A 20,883-nucleotide genomic window follows, 5' to 3' on the forward strand; every position below is an offset into this window, starting at 1 on the left:
CAACATACAGTAGGCAGATATGTTAGCTAGGTAGCTCAATATCTTCTGAATGGAAACTTGATTTCAAACATGGTAAACACACTATTTAAATACTCTTGCACATATTATGTTAACACGTTTTCTTTTTCATGGAGTAGATCCAGATCTAGACAGCCAGCTGAATCAAACATTGTGTACAAATAAATTGACTTATTAACAGAATTGTGCGCTTTAGTTTAATTTAGCAACTACTTTGGTTCAACAAAAACCTTTATCCTGCTCTCAGATGAACTAGCCTGCAGCATTGTACTGAGGTTTTCAGAACAGTTCTAATAAGAAACTCTCATCTCTGAAGGTTTTTTGTACCTTCCTATGAAATATTTTATCAAACTATAACTACTTTTCCAATGCATAATATCATCAGTAAACTCTCCATTCGTCTGATTCCCTGAATGTGTCCAATTCACCTCACCGTCACACTGCCATGATTTTTGAACCGTGGAAATGTCCCACAAGCGGCTGAACTGTGCTTATTCATCCTAAATTTAGCCCACTCTCCTGATCCCTTTGCCATAGCTGTGGGAAACACTGCATACTTTCCCCCTCTCTGCTCCCAATCCAGCAAGGACCCGGCCTGGGCCGTCCTGTCAAGTGCCTGATTGTAACTCACATAACAGCTCCTGTGATTGGTGGTGGATGTCCTTCCTTTGCCTCTCAGAAGGGCCGAAAATGTGTTTACAGCCCTTCTCTTTATCGCACAGATCCCCATAAATTAAATTGGACCTATCATGCTATATGTTAAACATATATTTTTTCAAAATACCAAACAGATCCTGCATTTTAGCCATGCCTCATTTCGCTCTATTTGCTCTTTCCAGCGCTGTTTTTGCGGGGGGCAGATTCTGTGAGCTGCAACTGACCACGCCCCCCTGCAGGAGAGGGGAGTTGGCAGTTGCTTTGGCATTAGGGCAGGGATATCTAGATACTTCCCAAGGTTTGACATAATGAATTGTGCTACTTTTAAAGCAAGCAACAATATTTTCAAATCTGTAATCAAAAAGCTCCTCAAAAACGCTATCGAAGCAGTTGCTGCCGTTGCTACATTATTTCAAACAGTAACAACAGACTATTTTTCTTAGCGGATGCATGTCAATTTAAATCAATACATACAACTATTTTTTAAATCAATAAAATCATTTTCTAAATCCATAAAAGCATTTAAATTAATATTGGGAGTCATGTCGTTACTTTGTTGAGAATGTGGCCATGTAATAAGTAGGATAATGTGCAGCGATCTAGATCTAGATCCCTCCGCTTCGCGTCGGGCTCCTGATCAGCCTGTCGGTGTTCTTTTACCCATAATGACCACGTTGCTGCACATTATCCCTTACATACCATTATATAGACTCATTATTCATTTGTTTTAAAGCAGGAGGCGCAAACGCTTAAACAGAAGGGCAACCATGGCAACCATGCTAGGGAAGTCTTCTTCACTGCTTTTGTGGCAGACTACAGCGCCACTTACAGGCCTGGCATATGTACTACAGCGTCTCCAGCGCTTTCGAGCGGCAATGGCCGGCCGTGGCCCAACCTCTCATTCCCCTGATAGGTGGAGAATTGACCAATAGCCGTAGAGCCACCGTCCTGACGTCAGGACAGTGTTCAAATCTGGATCAGTCTGTATCAGATCCGTTGCAGCCCCTTTTTTAGAGATTTGGGTATGGAGGAAAATAGGGGGTTTTGTTTTCTGACACTTGGAGAGTTCCCTGGAACACCGGGGACACATTCATGTTTAAAAGACGTACAAAAGTGCATTTTGCATGATAGGTCCCCTTTAAGTAAAGTCCTCGACCTGAAACAATAGCTTCCTCATTGAGTTGAGTTACAGTATGTCCATAGAACACCTCAAGGACAAGGGGCTGAGCTACTGGCCTGACTATTCAGCTATCTATCTTAGAGGATGGCATACCGATAATGCCTTGTGGTCTAGACATATATTTCCATCAAACAACCCACTTAAGGGTTAGCGATTCCCAATTCAGTGACCTTCTTCTCAAGCACTACGACCACAGCTACTGTATAATTTTCTGCGCTGAATATAAGAGGCTGTGTGCCGACAGCCTGCTGCTAGCATCTGTACAGCTTTTTCCAAAAGGACGGAAAATCGACCTTGAGAATGACTATCTGAGCAAACCTGACTAATATCGTTCTTTAAAAGTAAACAAAACACTGACAAAGGAGATGAGGTGTTATATTGTACTTTTCCAGTAACCAATCTTCTGTTGCTGTGGGGAGGCTCTTATGAGGGCACACTTGGAAAAATAAAAGACAAGGTTTGTGAGTGAGTGTGTGGATAGAATACAAACCAAAGGCCCTCGTAAAAAGCTTGAGTCAGAATCTATCCTTCTTTCAGATTGCAAGCCAATGCCGCAGCTTTAAATATAACCACTTCGCTCAAGGCTCGAAGACACCAAGGGCACATCGCCCACTACTCAGATGTTTTCTTAAAACACTTATAAAAAGCTTATTTTGAATAAGTTTCCCTGAAAAAAAAAATCCACAATTTCTTTGAATTCTTCCATCTGCATCATCAGTGTTGTCACAATCAACAGCCTCAATCTTAGTCATCAGTGCCACTATTGTTGCTGTCATTCTGCTTACCATCATCGCTTTCATATCTTCCATAACTGTCCTCCTCTCCATCATTATCACCACAATCATTATCATCCTACTCTAACTCCTCATTGTGATTCTCCTCCCTCCAGCTGACCCGTTCCTCTCCCTTTCCCGGTTTCCTCCCTCCAGACAAGTGACTTTGGCGTCCTACTTTTGACAGAGGGACAAATTGTTTGACTCACTAGTCAGGTCTGGCTGAGAGAAAACCACATCAGTGCACAGCAGAGCAGCCAGAAAGAGCCATGAGCTGTTCTTCAGTGGGCAAACAGAAACTAAGGGTAAGGATAAGGAGATGGATACTAGCCAAGGCCTTCCTTATTCTGCAGGGTATTCAGGTGACTAGATGTGTGGATATTTCAGGTATGAGGGTACAACTGATTTCATTTCGTTAATTTTGACTAAATATGTTCAGAACCAACATTTTCTTTCCATGACTAAGATAGGACCAATGTCATCAGGTTAAATACTTAAAATGGAGGGAAACATTTATTTACCAAAAACTCTATTATTTTGCTGGCATCGAACATGTCTGTTTCCTCTGAATCAGTACTTCATTGGCAGAACACAATGAGCAGAGTCAGGAGTAACCTACTTACTTTAGTTAGAGCTGAAAACAACAGGGCTTGGGTGAATGAGCAAAAATGATATTTTGGCTCAATTTATTTAAAATATTCAATAAAATCTAGCAGCTAACACAGACTAAAATGTCAGCCATTTTCATTGAATAAAACTGTACTGAAATAATTACAGTTTTACATTAAAGAAACAAGCATCTTCCTGTCTTGACTGACTGTTGTCTTCCCCTGAGTGCAATTGAGGTACAGGGATTGTTTTCCTTTGGTAATGAAAATAAAAATTAAACCTCTTTTCCAGCAGGGCAGCTTTAGCCAACCAAACCACCGTCAAAATAAAAAAACTACTGGAAAGAGGATGGCAAAGTATGGGAGAGAGAGAAATGGTTATTTCTCCTAAAAGGCATGGACAGTTTGTGGACCGAGCCACTCTTAACAGAATATCAGTGTACAAAACAGCTCCCAACAGAGCAGTTCTGGCTACATTTTGCATTCATATATTCATTCTATTAGCTGTGAACCAATAATTTTACACTGAAAGAAACTAAATAGTGCAGAAAAGTATTTTAACCATAACACATTCTCTACATTTCTTGTTTCACACTGGCAGAGGCAGGCACGTGCACACATAGACATCAAAGTGGGCTTCCTCGAGAGAAAGTGCCCTTTTTATGGGGTGCTTTTTTTTCTCTCCAATAAATGAACACATATATATATCTACTGCTGTTTACGCACAGCTTCCCTTTCCAAAAATATATTGATTGAATACAAAATAAAAATATCAGGTCGGGAGAGTATCTGTGAAGTTCCGATGCTCTCTCTGCCCTCCCTCCACGTCTCGCGCACAGCGGTGCGGACTGTCATCGGCAGTCACTTCAGACCTTCAGACAGACAGATAGCAGCACCTCCCACTTTACTGTTCCATGTTATGCCAGCTTTTCTTGGCTTGTTTGAAGGTGAGTGGTGATGAACACATGACTAAACTGCCAGTGCCTCGAGTTTACAGCTAATTAACCAAAAGACAAAAACAAATATAGTTAACTAAGTTAGGCTACTGGATAAGTTAGCTCATGGTTTAGCTTTGGCAATTTATCATGGGCATCTAGGCTACTGTACTTAAGGGGAGACACTACAGGTGAATACAGTAAAATGTGTATCTAATAACGTCATCACAATCGCCACATTGATATGTAAATTAGGCGTTGACTAGGCCTAATTAAAATGCGCTAATTTGCATGCAGTTACCAAGGCATTGCAGGTGAAAAGGATACAACACAAAACAAAACAAAAACATAGCACCTCACAACTTCCCCAGATTGTTACTAACGTCAAGTCAGTATTTTCCCCTGAAATGTTATGTTTGAATGCAGATTAGCTTTATATCTATAGATGAATTCAGACATGGTAGTAAAACAAACACCATTTAAATTGTGTTTTTTTGAAGTTTTTCTTTCCGTTAGATTGAAAGAAAATATGGCAGAACAAAATAGACCAAAATAACCAAACATACAAGTACATAAAAAAATTATATTTTTGCCTGTAATGTCCTGCCTTAAACGGTAACTTAATAATTTTGATTGTTGGCTGCTCATTTAATAACTATTCATTTGACTAGTTTGTTGTCTGCTCTTGTGCGTAGTGAATACTAAAGAAGACCATCATGTCTGTTAACTGATTATTTTGTAGAATTCTGTTGAGTATTAAAGAGTTGCGTGAGTGTGAGGTTATTCAAATTAATTGGTCAGTAAGTCAGAGATGTGCAACTATACTACATTTTTTTTTATAAATGATTATGGGAAGTGCCCTTTTTCACACTTGGGCTCCTGCCCCCCAAAATGTCTGTGCACGTCCCTGGGCAGAGGCACTTTAGAATGTGACTGGTTTCATCCAAATTAATTAGTTTCCAGTAGGTGTTGACAGAAAGCAAGCTTGCAAACCTTTTTTAAGGTGATAAAGACAGAAGCCTCTTGTACACATGCACTGCAACTCTGAAGTTATCTATTCACTACCCAGAGAAGCTGAATGTGAGAACGCACATGTCTAAATCATTTGGACTGGGCAACGAACATAATCCTGCCAGCTCCTTCCTACAAAGTCTGCGTGATTTCCAATTAAGGCCAATGTGTAAATAGATAACAATTGTCCAAGGGATTCACTGCAAGCAATGTAGATGACATACTGTACTTATCACAGCGGATGTGAAATGGGAGGAAATAAAACATCTGGTGGTAAAGAAGAAGGTTCATTTACAGGAATACAGCAACATCTTGTGTTTGTAAGGGCCGATGTTGAGATACTCAACTGACAAAATCGAGGAAAATCCATAGGCTTGTTTGTAACCTATACCAAAACAGCTACACTGCTAATCCACATTTGGTCCTGCTCCTGCCCACTCTTCCCTGTCATCATCCCTCGCTCATACTAAACTGGGTATAACAAGTAAGTTGGAATGCTGCTGACAAGGTGAAATGTCTTGTTGTCTGTTACATGAAAGAAGTGCGTCTAAACAGCAAGTTAATGTATTCGACACAGAACATTAAGAGTTATTTTTGGGGACAAAAGCTAAACAAAAGTCAGTCAATGCAACATCTGTGGCCCTTTCATTTTTTACGCCAGCCCAGAACCAGCACCAATGTGTTTCGAGGAAGACAGCCTGTTCTGGTTATTACTAGGAAACAGTGTTTAAATCCCCAGCGATCTTTGCCAAAGCTTTGGTTAAAAACGCTCTCCAACTATTTCAGGGCTGCCATCCATGTTTCTCTGCCTTAGCGTCAGCAGGGCTGCTGGGAGCAGCAGGGTCTCTGCACCGGATACATGTTTGGACAGGAGAGGCTCCAGGTTGCTGGGAAAACAATGGGATCAAACAGGACCATCAAAGGCATCGAGCAAGTTCAAAGGCTGGCGGGCAGACATTTATTTTTGGGCCCATATAACAGAGATGGAGGAACACTGAGCATTAGAAAGTTGGTCTGTCAGTTCTGCCACAGAAGTTTCAGAATGTTGCAGTGCAAATGGAAACATCAAGGAATCAAGTACGATGTGAGCACTGCAGTGCTGGTGGGGATATAATGTGAGAGCCTTTGCTTAAAAGGGACATCTGGTAAAAGAACCAAACTCTGCCAAACCTTGGCCTTTTGAGAGACGCTTTATTTGACAACTCTATAAAGACCAAGTTGGTTGACCTTTGACCGCACCATCTGACAAAGCTAACAAAATCAATCTTGTCAATGCTGACTGGGAGTAATTTTGTGCCAAGCCATCCATGAACCATTAAGGTTCATTAGTTTCTTCCCAGGCAATTTGAGAGGCTGAATATCAAGAGGAAGACATACTCTGCTCATATTTGTCTTTGACTTTTCCAGAATAGAGGAACATTGAGTGATACTTTGCTGGCTTTTTTGTGTTTTCTTATTCCGAATCTGTCTTTTATTCCACATTGGGGGTAATCAGTTGCAGGGGGAGTCCGTTTTCTCCTCACACTGCCCCACTGGTTATCAATGGGACCTTTCAGAAAGGACCTTCCTCCACTGATTGAAACATCATTTCCTGCTGGACTAGCACACTAGGGCTATTGAGATGTGCCCCCTGTAACTCTCTCACTGAGGCCTCTTCATATTTACTAGTGACCTGGAGACCTCTGGTCCAATATACATATGGTATCAGCTTGCAGTGGGCCCGGGGTGCAATGGGCATAAACACAAGCAAACATTCGCTCAGTATGGAATACTCAATCTGAGAGATACAAGGCAGAGTTTTTACTGCACATTCTGCTCAGTTCCAAACTAAATAGAGACCTGGAGGGAGAAGCTAACACTTTAAATGTGAGGGTTAAGCATCATAGCAAAGTCAGGAAAACTCCTCTACATAAGACTATATTTAAAGAACCCAAAGATCAAAGCAGCCTGCAACCGAGAATGTAACAGCAACACACTTTAAAGCATGGAACATTACATTGACTTCCATGTGAATTACTTGCTTGTACTATAAAAAAGGCCTGTCAGCTCCCTGACGTTTTGAGGGTAAGGCAGAGATTAGATGAGAGAGTAAGAAGAGGGTCAAAAGAAGGAGGGGTAGTGGTGTAGAGAAAGCATAGAGAAGGATGCTGCGCATTGCTGCATCTCTACGAGGCTGAGGGATACAAACCATGTCTCCCCTGCTCCCCGACCAATTACTAACACACACATTGATTCATTGAGGCGACGAGGTGTAGAGAACACGGGCATAGACACGGCGGCAGTGAATAGTCGAGAGGCTTACACATTAATCTATACAAAACATTGCTGCAGGTTCACCGGGTTGACATGTTCAAAATACATCAGCGTCAATAGAATTTGGTAATGTTCAACAAACATGCGTAGAACGAAGGAATAAATGAGGGATGGAAGATTACCTGTAGGTCAAAGAATTTGCTGTATCTTCTGTACACGATGTGGGAGGTGTTATCAGAATAGGTGACATTGATGAGATATACCTGCCAAGAGAAGAAACACAGAAGAAGGTTAAAAATGTGGCTACAACTCAATTATTTTCCTTTTTCCTGTCTAGTTTGGTCCAGCCATCAGTGCAAACCACAAATATATTTGAGTTGATTTGCAACAGTTTTCTGACTTTTACTTAATATTTTCAATACATTCCAATGGACTGATTGAAGCGGCATACGTGTGCTTGTAGCATCAACAAACTCATATGCATCATGCAGTCACAGCCCAATACAAATTCCCCCAACATGAGCGTTCAATGACACACTCGTAAATATGTCACCGCTAGTGTCTTCAGGATAGATGGTGACATCATCCCTCCTTTGTCAGCACACTGACCTGTTGGCCTTTAGCCTTCGCTGCAGCACACTGTAGCCCTGAGAGGCCTGATAAGATTGAGACAGAGTCCATTTATCTGTCAAGAGGAGGTAAGTGATGCTGCCATCATTTCTAATCTAATGAAAAATAGATAACCAAGGTAACAGATCCGGAGGCCGGGAATTTTTCATCTGCCTCACATCTGCTGATATACAATTGTATATTGTTCCGAAAAGGGCTCGGGGTTTCAAATTATTCAAGTAGTTAAAGAGGCCCTATTTTGCTTTTTGGGGTTGTGTTATAGGTCTGTGTGCATGTAAATGGTCTGCAAAGGCTAAAAAAACGCCTTGGTTAGACTCCTAACCTCTCTGCTGTAACAAAGTGACATTGATATGTAACACTTGCACTTCTATTCCAATTTATTAGGAGCAAAATATAGCACGTTTTAAAGCATGTAAACATGTCACATAGATGCACATAATACAAATATGAACCTGCAAATGGGAAACACATGTACTCTTCAAATTGTAACTAACTACGATCTTATGGTATGAGTGTATACAAATACTATCCATTGATATCCATGTTTGCATTCAGTTACTGTATATCAAATACCCAATCACCACAATGTTGACTGTTTGTATTGGGAATGTATTCATGACTTTTGTTTAGAATAAAACATCAATACTGACTTAGTTTGACCTTTTTGTTCAATTTGTGTTGCCAGATTATCCTGTACAAAATGCATTTGTGGTGTTTCCATAAATGTACTACCCATTGAGAAATTCAAAGCTTTATACATTTAGCATGAACGTAGAGTTAAAACAGCCATTGAGAAGTGATTTGCAATAAAACAAGATGTTGTCAACCAGCCCAAACACTGCAGCTACAGTAAGTGGCTCAAACACAGTGCTAATAGAAATCCACTTAGCATCAAGCTGCCGTGAACACAGAAATGATTGACTTTGCCTCTTGTATAGCATTCAGATTATATAAAGTGAATGTGTTTCTACTGATCAGGCATTCCTGCAGATTATTTCAGAAGGCTTCATCTTTCTGACTGATCTTACTCTGACACTCCCAACCTCTGTACCTGCCAAGAGCCTCAAGAGCAGAGCTGAGATGAATGAGGCCGAGTGAAAGAGCCTGACGTTGACGTACGAAGGGCAGCAGCTTGAAACAAAAGAGGTTTCACAACAAAGCCGGGGGTTAAAAGGCCTTGTTGCTGCTGGAAGGGGCTCAGCTGCTGCTGGCAAGGGGCCATCCCAGTATGTTCACTGCCATGCAAACACAGCTACTGGCATCCAGAAGCTGTGACTGTCACGCTACACTGACAAACTTGTTCTTAGCACGGTAGTGTGTCACTACAGCGATTAGCTTTGGCATTTATTACAATGAAAATGAGGTCCCTGGGGTACTGCCAGGTTACAAAAATCCCAACAGTCAAGGCTTACTGCCACAATCAGTGAGGTTTTCAAGTGTCTTTGGGACTTTTCTTGTAGAACAAAGACTTGTGAGTAAAGCAAAGAGCTCTTTTTAGTGCTCATTAACAAAGCATTTCAAAGATAATGGGAGAACCTTTCAGAAAAAACTGAAAAGGTGGAAAAGTGAAGTAGCTGAGGGCTGAGGCGTCCTCAGGTAATCCTAGCTAATAAAATGTTATGTAAAGAGCCAACTTCACTGGCAGAGAAACCAAAAATACCTTTATGCTGTTATGCATACTATTCCAACACTTATCTAAATGATTCAGGGATACGCCTCAGAGGGAATGGGCCAAGCACTTGTCAGAGCGTGTTTGTGTGTGTGCAAGTGTATAAGTGTGTAATATATGTGAAACTGAGCATGTAATAAAGATCTTCCGTGATAACATTTAGTAAATAGCAACATTTATTTTTGAGAGCTTTACAGTCTAAGAATGATATATTAGTTAACGTCCGTTTTTTTCACAGTGGTGGTGTAGCTCTAGAAATGGTGATAATGATTGTAGGTGCCATAATGGTACTTAGTCCAATTTCATTATTAGTATTATTATTATTTGTTTACGTCACTTTTATTTGTTTGTTGAATACTTCCGGTAATTGTCACATGGGTGTGGTTTGTGTATATAAGTCACCTGTTTCATGCCGGGTGCGGCTGACAGAGGGTGAGCATTTTTTCTGTTGACCGTTTTGTCCATAGTTACTGTGTTTTGATTTTGTTTATTAAATATCGTAAAACTATCTTGCTTCATTATGGCCTTTCTCTTCGAAAACGCGTTACAGTTTATAGCCAAACGGAACTGGGGATTGAGCCACCACATTAAGTCAACAGAAAAAAACTGTGAATCCCATCAGAGACCGAACTGGACGGACCAGCCAGCTTCCATAGGATTATGGATCGCTTGGATACTTCGGATAACGGATTTAACATTCTGTACCTTTGGAACCATTGGATCGTTTTTCCCTAATCGATATGGATTGGAGTAGCCATGAGGATTCACTGATAGACAGACACTTATTGACTGCAGCGCACAACAAGCTGAAAGCTGTAGGCACGATTATTTCCTTTCTTATGTATTTTAGCTGGACACAGTTTGGGAAGCGTGGCCGTTTGTCCATTGGGGACTTTGGCTTTCGTGGCTTGTTATGCCGTGATCGGCGGAAGTTTTGAATTGTGTGTTTGTTATGCCGAGAGCGGCGGAGGTTTTGTATTGTATGTTGTGCAGTGAACGGCGATTGTATGTGTATTGTCATTTATTATAGTGCAATTATAATTTTGTGAAATTATAATTAGGGGCCGGTATTCTAGCTGCCATAATGCTACTTAGCCCAAGTTCATTATTTGTATTATTATTATTTGTTTACATCACTTTTATTTGTTTGTTGGATACCTCCGGTAATTGTCACATGGGTGTGGTTTGTGTAAGTCACCTGTTCATGCCGGGCTCAGATGACAGAGGGTGAGCTTTTGCTGTCATTTTTTCTGTTGACCGTTTTGTCCAGTTACTGTGCTTTGATTTTGTTAATGTTTATAAATATCGTAAAACTATCTTGCTTCAGTATGGCCTTTCTCTTCGAAAACGCGTAACAGTTTATAGCCAAGCTTAGCCTCTCAGCGACTCAAACGTAACTGAAAATGTAGTCGCCACAATGATTATTCATGGTCCCCAGGGGAGGATCCAAATTACTTTGGTGCTCCTAGGAGGTTGGTTTTTTTATGTAAAGTGTCACATTTGGTACATATACCTGTAGAGGAGTGATTATAATTGCTTTGGCTATTCTGTGACTAATCTTAAAGCACCAAAATAAGGGATGTAAATCAAACATTTCATCACACAAAAATACTATCTATAGTGTTTGAACCTCAATACATTATTTGCTGACATCCTGAAGAATGCCCTGAAAGGTGTTATGTTCCCGAAATAAAGATGTATATTAAAGCTTATTATACATATTGATGTTGTCATTTTGTATCCATGATATTCGATTATGATTGTTGCACCCTTTCATTTATTCATCAAAATATCTCTACATCGATAGATTGGCCATACGTATTGTACATTAATGATTTGAAAGCGTTGATAGTACAACTTTTCAGAGCCACTGGCATGGTAGTTAACTATACTTAAAATATATCTTTGGCATTTCAGTAATGCAGTGTCTTGTCCCTTATTAGCCTAGAGATACCCTTACAGAACATTTTTTAATAACCAAACACTAGCTTTAATAAGGTATGGAAAGGCAATTCCACTATATGTTACTATTATGCTTTTTGGGGTTTTCCCTTTCCTGTAGTGTGTTATATAGGTTTTTGTACACGTAAATGGACTCAAAAGGCTAAAATTCCAAAGTTCCCTCTGAGGAGTTTGTCTCCCACTCACTCCCCCCTGCCTGAAACGCCTCCATTGGACCATTTTGTTAACTTCTGCAACATAGTGACAGCACTATGTAACACTCATACTTATATTCTAGATTACATCTTACGTAATATGCTAAGGGAGAGGACATTTCCAAAACATCTCTTAGTGGTCAAAACAGAGCCAGCTAGCTAACCAATCAGAGCAGACTGGGCTCTGGTTTCAGACAGAGGATGAAAAGAGGTGATGCAGCACAGGCAGTATGAGAAAAATAAAGAGCTTTTTGAACATTAAAGCATGTAAACATGTCACAGCAGAGACACATAATACAAATATGAACCTTAACATTAGCATAATATGTCCTCATTAAACAAAAAAGTTATTAACATTTTAGGAATAGTGCATACAACAATATGTACTTGTCCATCACTTAAAGTTATTTTAAGTGTTATAAACAGTATTTGTCAAAACATAGCTTCTCATGAAAGCACATTTTGTATCACTATAACAGTGTTTCTCTATATTGTTATCTATTAGCTCTTTAAACATGATAATTGTCTTATGTTTGCCCACAGGATGAATTATTGTTGTTGACTGTGCAGTGTTAAACATGTATCTTATAGCGTTGTAAACCATTTATTAGATATCTTAAAAAAGCTGAATAAGGTGAACTGGAAGATGAGAGACGTTCAAGCATGATATCCAAAATAACTACAGGTCTCAAATGCATCTTCCTTTCTTTTGTAGGTTGAAATTAAATATTTAAACCAGATAATATCTAGATAAAAAAAGTCCTGCATAATATTTTGATTGCTGAAAGAGATTACATTACATTTAGCTGACGCTTTTATCCAAAGCGACTTACAATAAGTGCGTCGACCAACAAGATACAAACTTGAAGAAAACAGAATCATATAAGTACATCAGGTTTCATCATAGAGCTAAAACATTTCAAGGGCTACTCAACTGGCTTTAGATAAGCCAGTCCTTTATTAGTATATAAGTGCTTTGTTAGTAATTATTTGTTAGTAATTCTATCGATCGAAGTGGAGCCGAAAGAGATGAGTTTTCGGTCTCCCCCGGAAGACATTCTTGCACAGCAGGCATGTCTAGACCAATGAGGCATTGCTGCAATTCCAAAATGAAAGCTGACATTTGGGGTGCGGAGGCACCAAGCAAGCTCACATGGAGAAACATGATCCTCATGAGCGCTTGATTTCTAACACTCAGCTGTTAATAACCAGACCTCAATTTAGAAACAGGAAGGTTTTCGACACAGGGATTAGGAAACAATGAGGAGGCAGGACAGTAACTCCCTGTAGATGACTGCGGCATGAGTATGTTTGACCACATGTACTGCTTTAGTTCTACTGAAAAAGCTCCTGTCATCAAGAGACATTTGACAACTTGCTAAAAACCAGTCTTTCTGATCATAGATTAGTGAAGTTATCCTAACACAGCATGTCAATACTCCATTTCTGACTTGTCAACTTATTTTCAAAGGAGTCTAAAAATCGCTTCATAAGCAGGAAAAACACAAAAGTGGGGGAAAAAAAATAAACAACTCAAAGAAAGCTTTGGGGACTTGAATGTGCCAGATAGCAAGAAAAATACATTGTTCATCTGATACTCCCACGGAGTGAGTGAGACTTGAAAACAAAAGTTTTATTTCAGCTCAGAAGCAGCGACAAAAACATGAATTCTTACGACAGAACAAATTGGACCTCTGATTATTTCATCATGTTCTTCTGAGATGGCTATGAATATTCATGTTGAGCTTACTGTTTTCCCCTTCTGCTGATGAATAATTTCTCTAATAATATGATGTTCAACGGCTGTAAGAGGTAGTGTAGAAAGTATAATGAAGAAAATTACTTACAGTTTCGGTGGAAAGCCAGGAACTAGTCCAACAGTTCTCAAGAGCAGAAAGCAAAGAGTGAGTGCTTGGTGGGCAGAGAATGTGGTCCTCGCCACTAAATGCACTGAACCCCGCCTAAACTACTATATTTAAAGTATAAAACAGACACACATCATACTTTCAGACCATTAAAGTTCACTCGTCTACAAAAAGTCAGATTGGAAAAATCCTCTTAACTTTTTCCACATGGAACCACAAGCTAAATATACTCACATGTCTAATACAGCATCAAAAAATTACTAAAAGAGACTACAAATGCTTAAGCTGTTTCTCAGCAAAGCCAACAACATGGTCACACGAGTGAAATATATAGTAGGACAATTCCATTCATAAGCTCTGGCAGGGGGTCTATGGAAACACCCTAAAGACAGAGTCTCTCTATCAGCTGCCAAAACTGTGCCCTTTATTAACCACACACCAGGCCGACGCCTCCACTTTCCTTAAATGCGCTCACTTACATTTTGTAATGGAATAACGCCTCATGTCCTGTTGTGGTGGCTGAAGGAAGTGCCGATCAGAAGGCATTTCATGGCTTATTGATACCATCACAATTTGTTCCCAAGAGAACAATCCTAAAGTGACTTTGTATCAGACAACAACAAAGCCAGAGGAGAAAAGTATAGGTCTGGCTCGGGCCCGGCGCCACAAGGGGGCAAAAGGGGGCATTGTGCCCCCAGTTGTATTATTTGCCCCCTCAACTTGAGCATCATTCATCCATCAAAAAGTACAATAAATGTCACAATTATTAAATAATAACTTTAACTAATTATCTTCCCCAATAAACTTTACTATGTTTGGATCAGATATGTGGGCAGGCAGTCAATAAATGTGTTAAAAAGCCTTAAACCCAAGTTAGCTTGTAGTCTTAATTAATGTTATCATCTGGTTTCCGCGCAAAGTCCCCGTTTTCGGTCGACGGTACCCGGTTGAAACTCCAGAAAATGTTCCCGTTTTTTAATGTGCGTTAAAAAACATAGAGCAAGGTGAAATAAAATGAGTACAGTGTTGTGCCTGTTTGTAGCATTAGCGTATTTCTTCTTCTTCTACTACTTCTTCTACCTCTACTTCTTCTACTTCTAATTCAATGTACCTGCCCGCGAAATATTGGACAAAAGAAACTTGGCTAGTCGTGTCAACTAAATCCATAGTATTACAACAAAAGCGCTTTAAACGAGGAAAGTTACGAAGTTATGTTCTCAATCGCCAAGTGTGGGATTGAATATAAAATTAGTTTAGATTAGATTTATTGTCCCCAGGGGGAAATTCATTTGCACAGCTCTGTGAAAACAATATGAAATCAACAAAAAATAAGACTGACAACTATAGATAGCACCACACACGGACTGGCCATCGGGACGTTCGGGACGAATCCCGATGGGCCGGTACTGAAGTGGGCCGGTTGGATGTGTGCCGGTTGGATAAGTCACTAGCACCCCCACCCCCATTGAGAATTTAATAGCGGTATTTACTTGTGGTACCGAGGTTGGCCGGTTGGATAAGTCACTAGCAAACAAGAATACAGTTTAAAAGTGGAGTGATTTGTAAAATATCCATAAAGAAATAGAACATCGGTTTACAGTTCTGTTTCATATGGGTGTTGAGATCTGTATCCATAGATCTCTTAAAGGAGACATCATGCTTTTCCGGTTATTACCCATCCCCTTGTGTGTTATGAATGTTTTTATGCATGTAAACGGTGTACACAGTCACAAACCCTCAAAGTACACCCTGTAGCGAGTAAAACTATAACACAGAAAATACCTCCCCAAAACGCCTCGTTGGAGATACATCATTGTCCATTTGATTCTTCCGGGTATGGCATGATGTCAACCCGTACCCGGAACGAAATGGACCAATCCGCGGAGCCATTACGTTACGTCCGCGGAGCAGTTACGTTAAGCTGATTGGTCCATATTGACCAATCCACAGACTTCCTCACACACACACACACAGTGTAGGCAGCTCTGCTGATTTCTCCTCCCTGGCTGCAGGCTGATAACAGACAGTTGGGATCGCGTCAAAATTCTCTCTGCAGACCCATTCTCACAGCGGTTATCAACCTTTTTCTTACTCAATATCAAGCCACATTTTTTGTTTTTACTTCTGCTGTGAGTTTGTGTGTGCTCAGGATGAGTTTGACTGTGTTTCGTTGTGTATCGCTAAACAAGGAAACAACACCTCCACGGAGCTCAGCTCGATTCACAACGTCCCGACCAATCAGAGCAATCAGACCAATCAACACCAATCTGTGCTCACAGGGAGGGTGGGGGCTGGAGCTATTGGAGGTACAACGAGCCGTTGAGGCAGAGAGTGAAATTCAGTGAATACACGTAGTTTACAGAGATGCTGTATGAGAAACCAATGTGAGTTTGGAAAATTGCACAATATAAATCTATTCTAGTAGACCTCAACAATGGAATTATGATCAGTGGAAATGGCCATGACATGCCTCCTTTAAATGTTGCTCTCAAAGTGCATCAGATTGATGCATTTTAATTTTAATATTTTTACAAAAAATCTCCCGGGGGAGCATGCCCCGCATGGGGAGGTTAGGTCCACCACCGACTTACAAAAATAGCACTTTACCCCTGCTTGCACCTATATGCAGTGAGCTGATTATCGAGCTTTCATTGTAACAGTCGCGGGTACTGTGTATGTGCGTGTGGGAAGTGTTGCATTTGAAAATTCAACTGTAGCGACCGGTACATTAATGGGAAATCTGTGTCTGTCCATTTGGTGCAGTATTTTATCCAATATTACATTTTGTTTATATATTGGTCACTTTCCTATGAAATGGCAGGTTTTAAGCCTTGTTTTGAACAATCAATCCTGAAAATAATTGTTCTTTAATCCTTACATGACTAGAGTATAGTAAGTAACTAAGTAAATCTGTATAGGAAGATGAGTTAAGGGATAGAGGGGAAAAGGTTATGGTATAATTACAGAGCCTGTCAATTTATAAATTGAGGAAATCAATGTTAGTCTGTTAACCAAAGTGCAGCCAGCTAATAATGTACTATCTATTATTAAAGATCAGAGGAAAACAACAGAATGAGAGGGGTAAATCCGGAATAAAAATAAAGAAGCAAAGAGATTGTAGAGCAGTGAGAAGGAAAAAAGCTTTGGGTATCAATTAATTACATTGCCTGTATTTGTTGTTGTTGTGAAGAAAAAAAAATCACACCCTCAGTCATTTCATCCTGGAGCCGGGCCTGGTCTGGCTATAAGCACAATGTGACTCTCAAAGCAACATGAGACAACTAAAACCTTCCAAAGAGACCCCCAGCTGTCCCCAATTAAGATTGCATTTTAGACTGGTGTAGAAATGAGTCCCAAGACTCAGAAATGAGTTAGCATTTTACCACTTCCAGTTCAAATCTCAAAGTCAACCCTTTTTGGAACACTTATATTTTCATATTTGTTTCTAAGACATGGAGTACATTAGTAAATAAACAACTTGTGAAGCGTTTATTTGGTTCAAAAGTTGTTAACAAGTGGCTAAAAGAGACTAATAAACGTCATCACGGAGAACAAGAGCCTAATGTTAGGTTTTTACTTCAAGCCTTTGCCTTTGTGCTTCTACCAATTATAAAAGTGGTGTTAATATGTGAAGATTATCCCGCTGAACAAAACGTGTAAGTATCATCAACGTGTGACTGCCACAGATCTTGTTTCCTGCAATATTCCAAAATCCAAAGGAAAGATCCTATTGTTTTTTGTGAAGGGAGCTTTTGCAATGCTAACATCAGGGTCGGCCTACAAAAATGACGTCATCACTGCACCATTCTATAACCTGTGCAACAAAGATAAATAGCAGAAGAGTTACTGTGGTTACACGTTGAGACTGAATAACAGGGATATCACAGGCAGACGGCAGAGAATATATCAGAGCTGTTTTTAGGTCTGTTGGTACAAGTCCAAGTCAAGTCTTAAGTAACTTGAGACAATTTGGTTCAAGTGTCAAGTCAGTCAATGGAAATCTCAGGTCCTGGAAACAAGACAAAAATATATGATTCTTCATAAATAGACTGAAATTCTATCATGTCTCTGGGTAAATGTGACGTGAAACAGATTGTAAACTTCTTTTTAAAACCATTATTTTTCATAGTCTGTCTATAGTGAGCCCCTTGAAGAATTTGTGTGAATCTCTGACGATGATGTAACTTCTGCTGTACTTTCTGGTGGATTTATTATGAACCGGATCTACATTTTCTAATAAATCATCCTTGGAGTGCTTTTGTAAATAAATAATACCTTTTCATGCTAATCAGGCCAGTCCCATTGTAATATCCAATTTCCCTGACTATCTAATAATCTCGTAAAGAGAGCTGTGAGCCAGATCTTGTGGTTTCTTCACATTTCTGTCTTCTTCCTCACAAAAAACACACATTAGACAACAGTAAAATGGCCCGACGAGTTTAGAGCGATAATTTTAAGTCCATTTCCCATAAACACAAAACCAGAACCGGCGCACATGTGGTGCCCACACATGCTATGTCTCTCCACAGACATTTCTGGGTGACGTAATCCTAAATCAAGCTGTTGAGTAGAACACCGGGAGCTGGAGGCCACATTCGAGCGCCACTCCATGTGCTTTTACCCTGAAAACAGACAGAAGAGTGGGTGACATCTTGCTGTCATGCTTTAAAAGAGTTCTACTACAGGAGACAAATAACATTTTCCACAATCACAAACAACATAGGGTACTGAACACATGAAAACAACCCCCAGTGTGTGTGTGAGGTCCCGGCAATAACAGGACGAGAACATCCGCATCTTCTGTCAACCGCTCTTGCCGGTGCTCGTGGCACAGAAACACCCGCCTGTCAGTATCAGTGTCAGAACTCTGCAAACTGAGCATCAACATCTATGACCTTACAAACAGACGTCAGCAAAGCCCCTGACTCACCCTCTTCTCTTTTCTCACTCACACAAAAGCCCTTGAGCACTTCCAGCCAGTTGCCTCCCCAACAATTGCCAATCCAAAAAAGAAAACTGCCCTCGTAAACCTCTCCGACCATCCCAGTTAGGGGTGAGCATTTGAGAACTGGGACCTTTTTCGCCGAGATATCAGTCTGTGTTTGATAGGCCAATACATATTTGAGTGGGAAACAGCTCTCTGAAGACATGTTTTATCGTTCCAAATAACAACACCGTCTTCCAGGTTGGGCCTTTGTGTGGCACAGGAGTCTCTCGAAAATGAAATGTTATGGGACTGGGACTTGTAGACTGAAACAGAAGCTATAAGTAAACATGGCCGTGTCTCACCTCGCCTTCTCTGTTATCACGTCTTCCAGCAAACACGAACACGCTCACAGGAAGAGGATGTGTGTTCGCATCTCAGCGGTCCGGCTTTCCCTACGGTCCAACGAACACTTCCCATCCACAAAGCCCTGATTCTCACCCCCCTCTCTTCTCCCAAGATAAGCATTTCCAGCTGGTTTCACAAACATTACAAATGAGATTCAATGGGTGCCACAGATTGTGTCTTTCTCTATGTTTCTCTCCCTCCCTCTTTCCCTCTTTTTTCTTCTCACAGTGACTGTTCCTTGTCTCCTGAGACAGGGGAGCAATGGAAACTAGGCCATGGTTGGCCCACTGAGACAGAAAAAAAAAAAACTACAGCTCTGAGAAGCTCCTGTTACACTTAAACTCTACTATAGACACTATCCAACGTACAGTTGGATTGATTTGGGAGGCTCAAGTTACACTACTAAACTACTCTGTGGAAGCAGTAGCTGTGCATTAAGAGCACAAGTTGCATCGAACACATATTACTATATGTATCATCAACAGCAGACCATTAATTCACTGTATCTAAGCACTGATAGTGTCACATTAGCCTGCCAAGCAAATATAATGTGGGTTTAATGTGTGGGTTTTAAAAGAATAGTTGGTCATCTTGCCAAGATAGACAAGGAGAAAACAAATATTTAGCTACAGCTAGGACACACCTAGCTTAGTTTAGTATAAAGCTTGGAAACAGGTGGAAACAGCTAAAGAAAGCACGCACTTCATATATTGTTTGTTTATAGAGTACCACAGTGACTCCTTCCGGTTCCTTAACAAAAAAGCAATACAATTTCTCCATAGGATTTTGGAAAATAGCTCGAAATAAGGTGTATGGTTGACACACATTTAAGAGACGGATCACGTTTTATTCAGCCGGATAATAACCACATGTATACCCTACTTTTATAATTTTTGAATCGTAATTCTAGTCGCCAGAAGCAAAATGCTAACGTTATGCTATAAACGAACGGTTCGCTGCTTCAACGTCACGCCAACTTAAGATCCCTATTGAAAAATAAAGATTCAAAATTGTACAAGTTGAAGCGTTGCAAGAGCGCAGGTACTTGCTTTCAAGCAGAACAGGGCAAACTGTGAATATTCACTCAAATAAATACAAAATATAATAAAATAAACATTAAGGTGCAGCATTTCGATGAACTGAAATAATCTGTATTTAAACTGTACTGTACTAGTACCTAAGCAGCCAGTTTGACATAATGACTTGCTTATCATTGTATTTTCATGTTTTTTTAAAGAAAAATGTACTTGTCCACATAACAATGTCTCCTGCTGTGGAGAATACCCTCTCTAGGGACAGAGGTAGCAGATACAGCCAGGTAGCGCTTTGCTAACATGGCAACATAAGGATATTTGGCGTTTATAATAGCTTTGGCTCAGTCTGAACTACGAGTGTTGGAGGCTTAAATGCTAGTGGGAGTTGGGTTTGCACTTCAGTCATTTTTCTTTTGGTACCGGTGATATTCACGTTCGGGTGATGCCTTTTCAAATGAGTGTGCAAGTTTGATGTAGGCCTATTGTCAGCTGCGTAACCAATTTTAGTTGAAAAATGCAGACAAACAGCTTTGGTTCTGTCCACCTGTCTTTGTCCGTCACCCTTGTACGTAACTGCAAAACCAAAATGTTCCCAAACCGGAGACTTCAATGATGCTGGAGGATTTTCGAGCTCAACTTTATCTGCGTTCGCCATTTTGACAGTTCCTCAAATTACTGACTACATTTGAACGCATCCCTGTGACCAGCTCTCATAGTATGCCTCTCGTCCAATGAAATTACTTGCTTGCTCTTTGACGCGTT

General features: G+C 40.3%; 1 protein-coding gene across 9 annotated transcripts in view; it reads right to left on the reverse strand.

Annotated features, from left to right (window-relative positions):
- The window catches only part of sh3pxd2aa (SH3 and PX domains 2Aa), a 172,623-nt gene that overhangs the window by 146,177 nt on the left and 5,563 nt on the right, over positions 1-20,883 (reverse strand). For 8 of the 9 annotated variants that reach the window (XM_079645423.1, XM_079645429.1, XM_079645426.1 and 5 more), the window contains one exon: positions 7,618-7,698. In XM_079645423.1, coding sequence (XP_079501549.1) covers positions 7,618-7,698 — 81 coding nt within the window. Of the gene's footprint in view, positions 1-7,617; positions 7,699-13,737; positions 13,793-20,883 lie in introns of those variants that run through there. The other variant, XM_079645433.1, reaches the window with a different exon arrangement.

This window comes from Notothenia rossii, assembly GCF_949606895.1.
Source record: "Notothenia rossii genome assembly, chromosome: 1".
Classification (NCBI taxonomy): domain Eukaryota; kingdom Metazoa; phylum Chordata; class Actinopteri; order Perciformes; family Nototheniidae; genus Notothenia; species Notothenia rossii.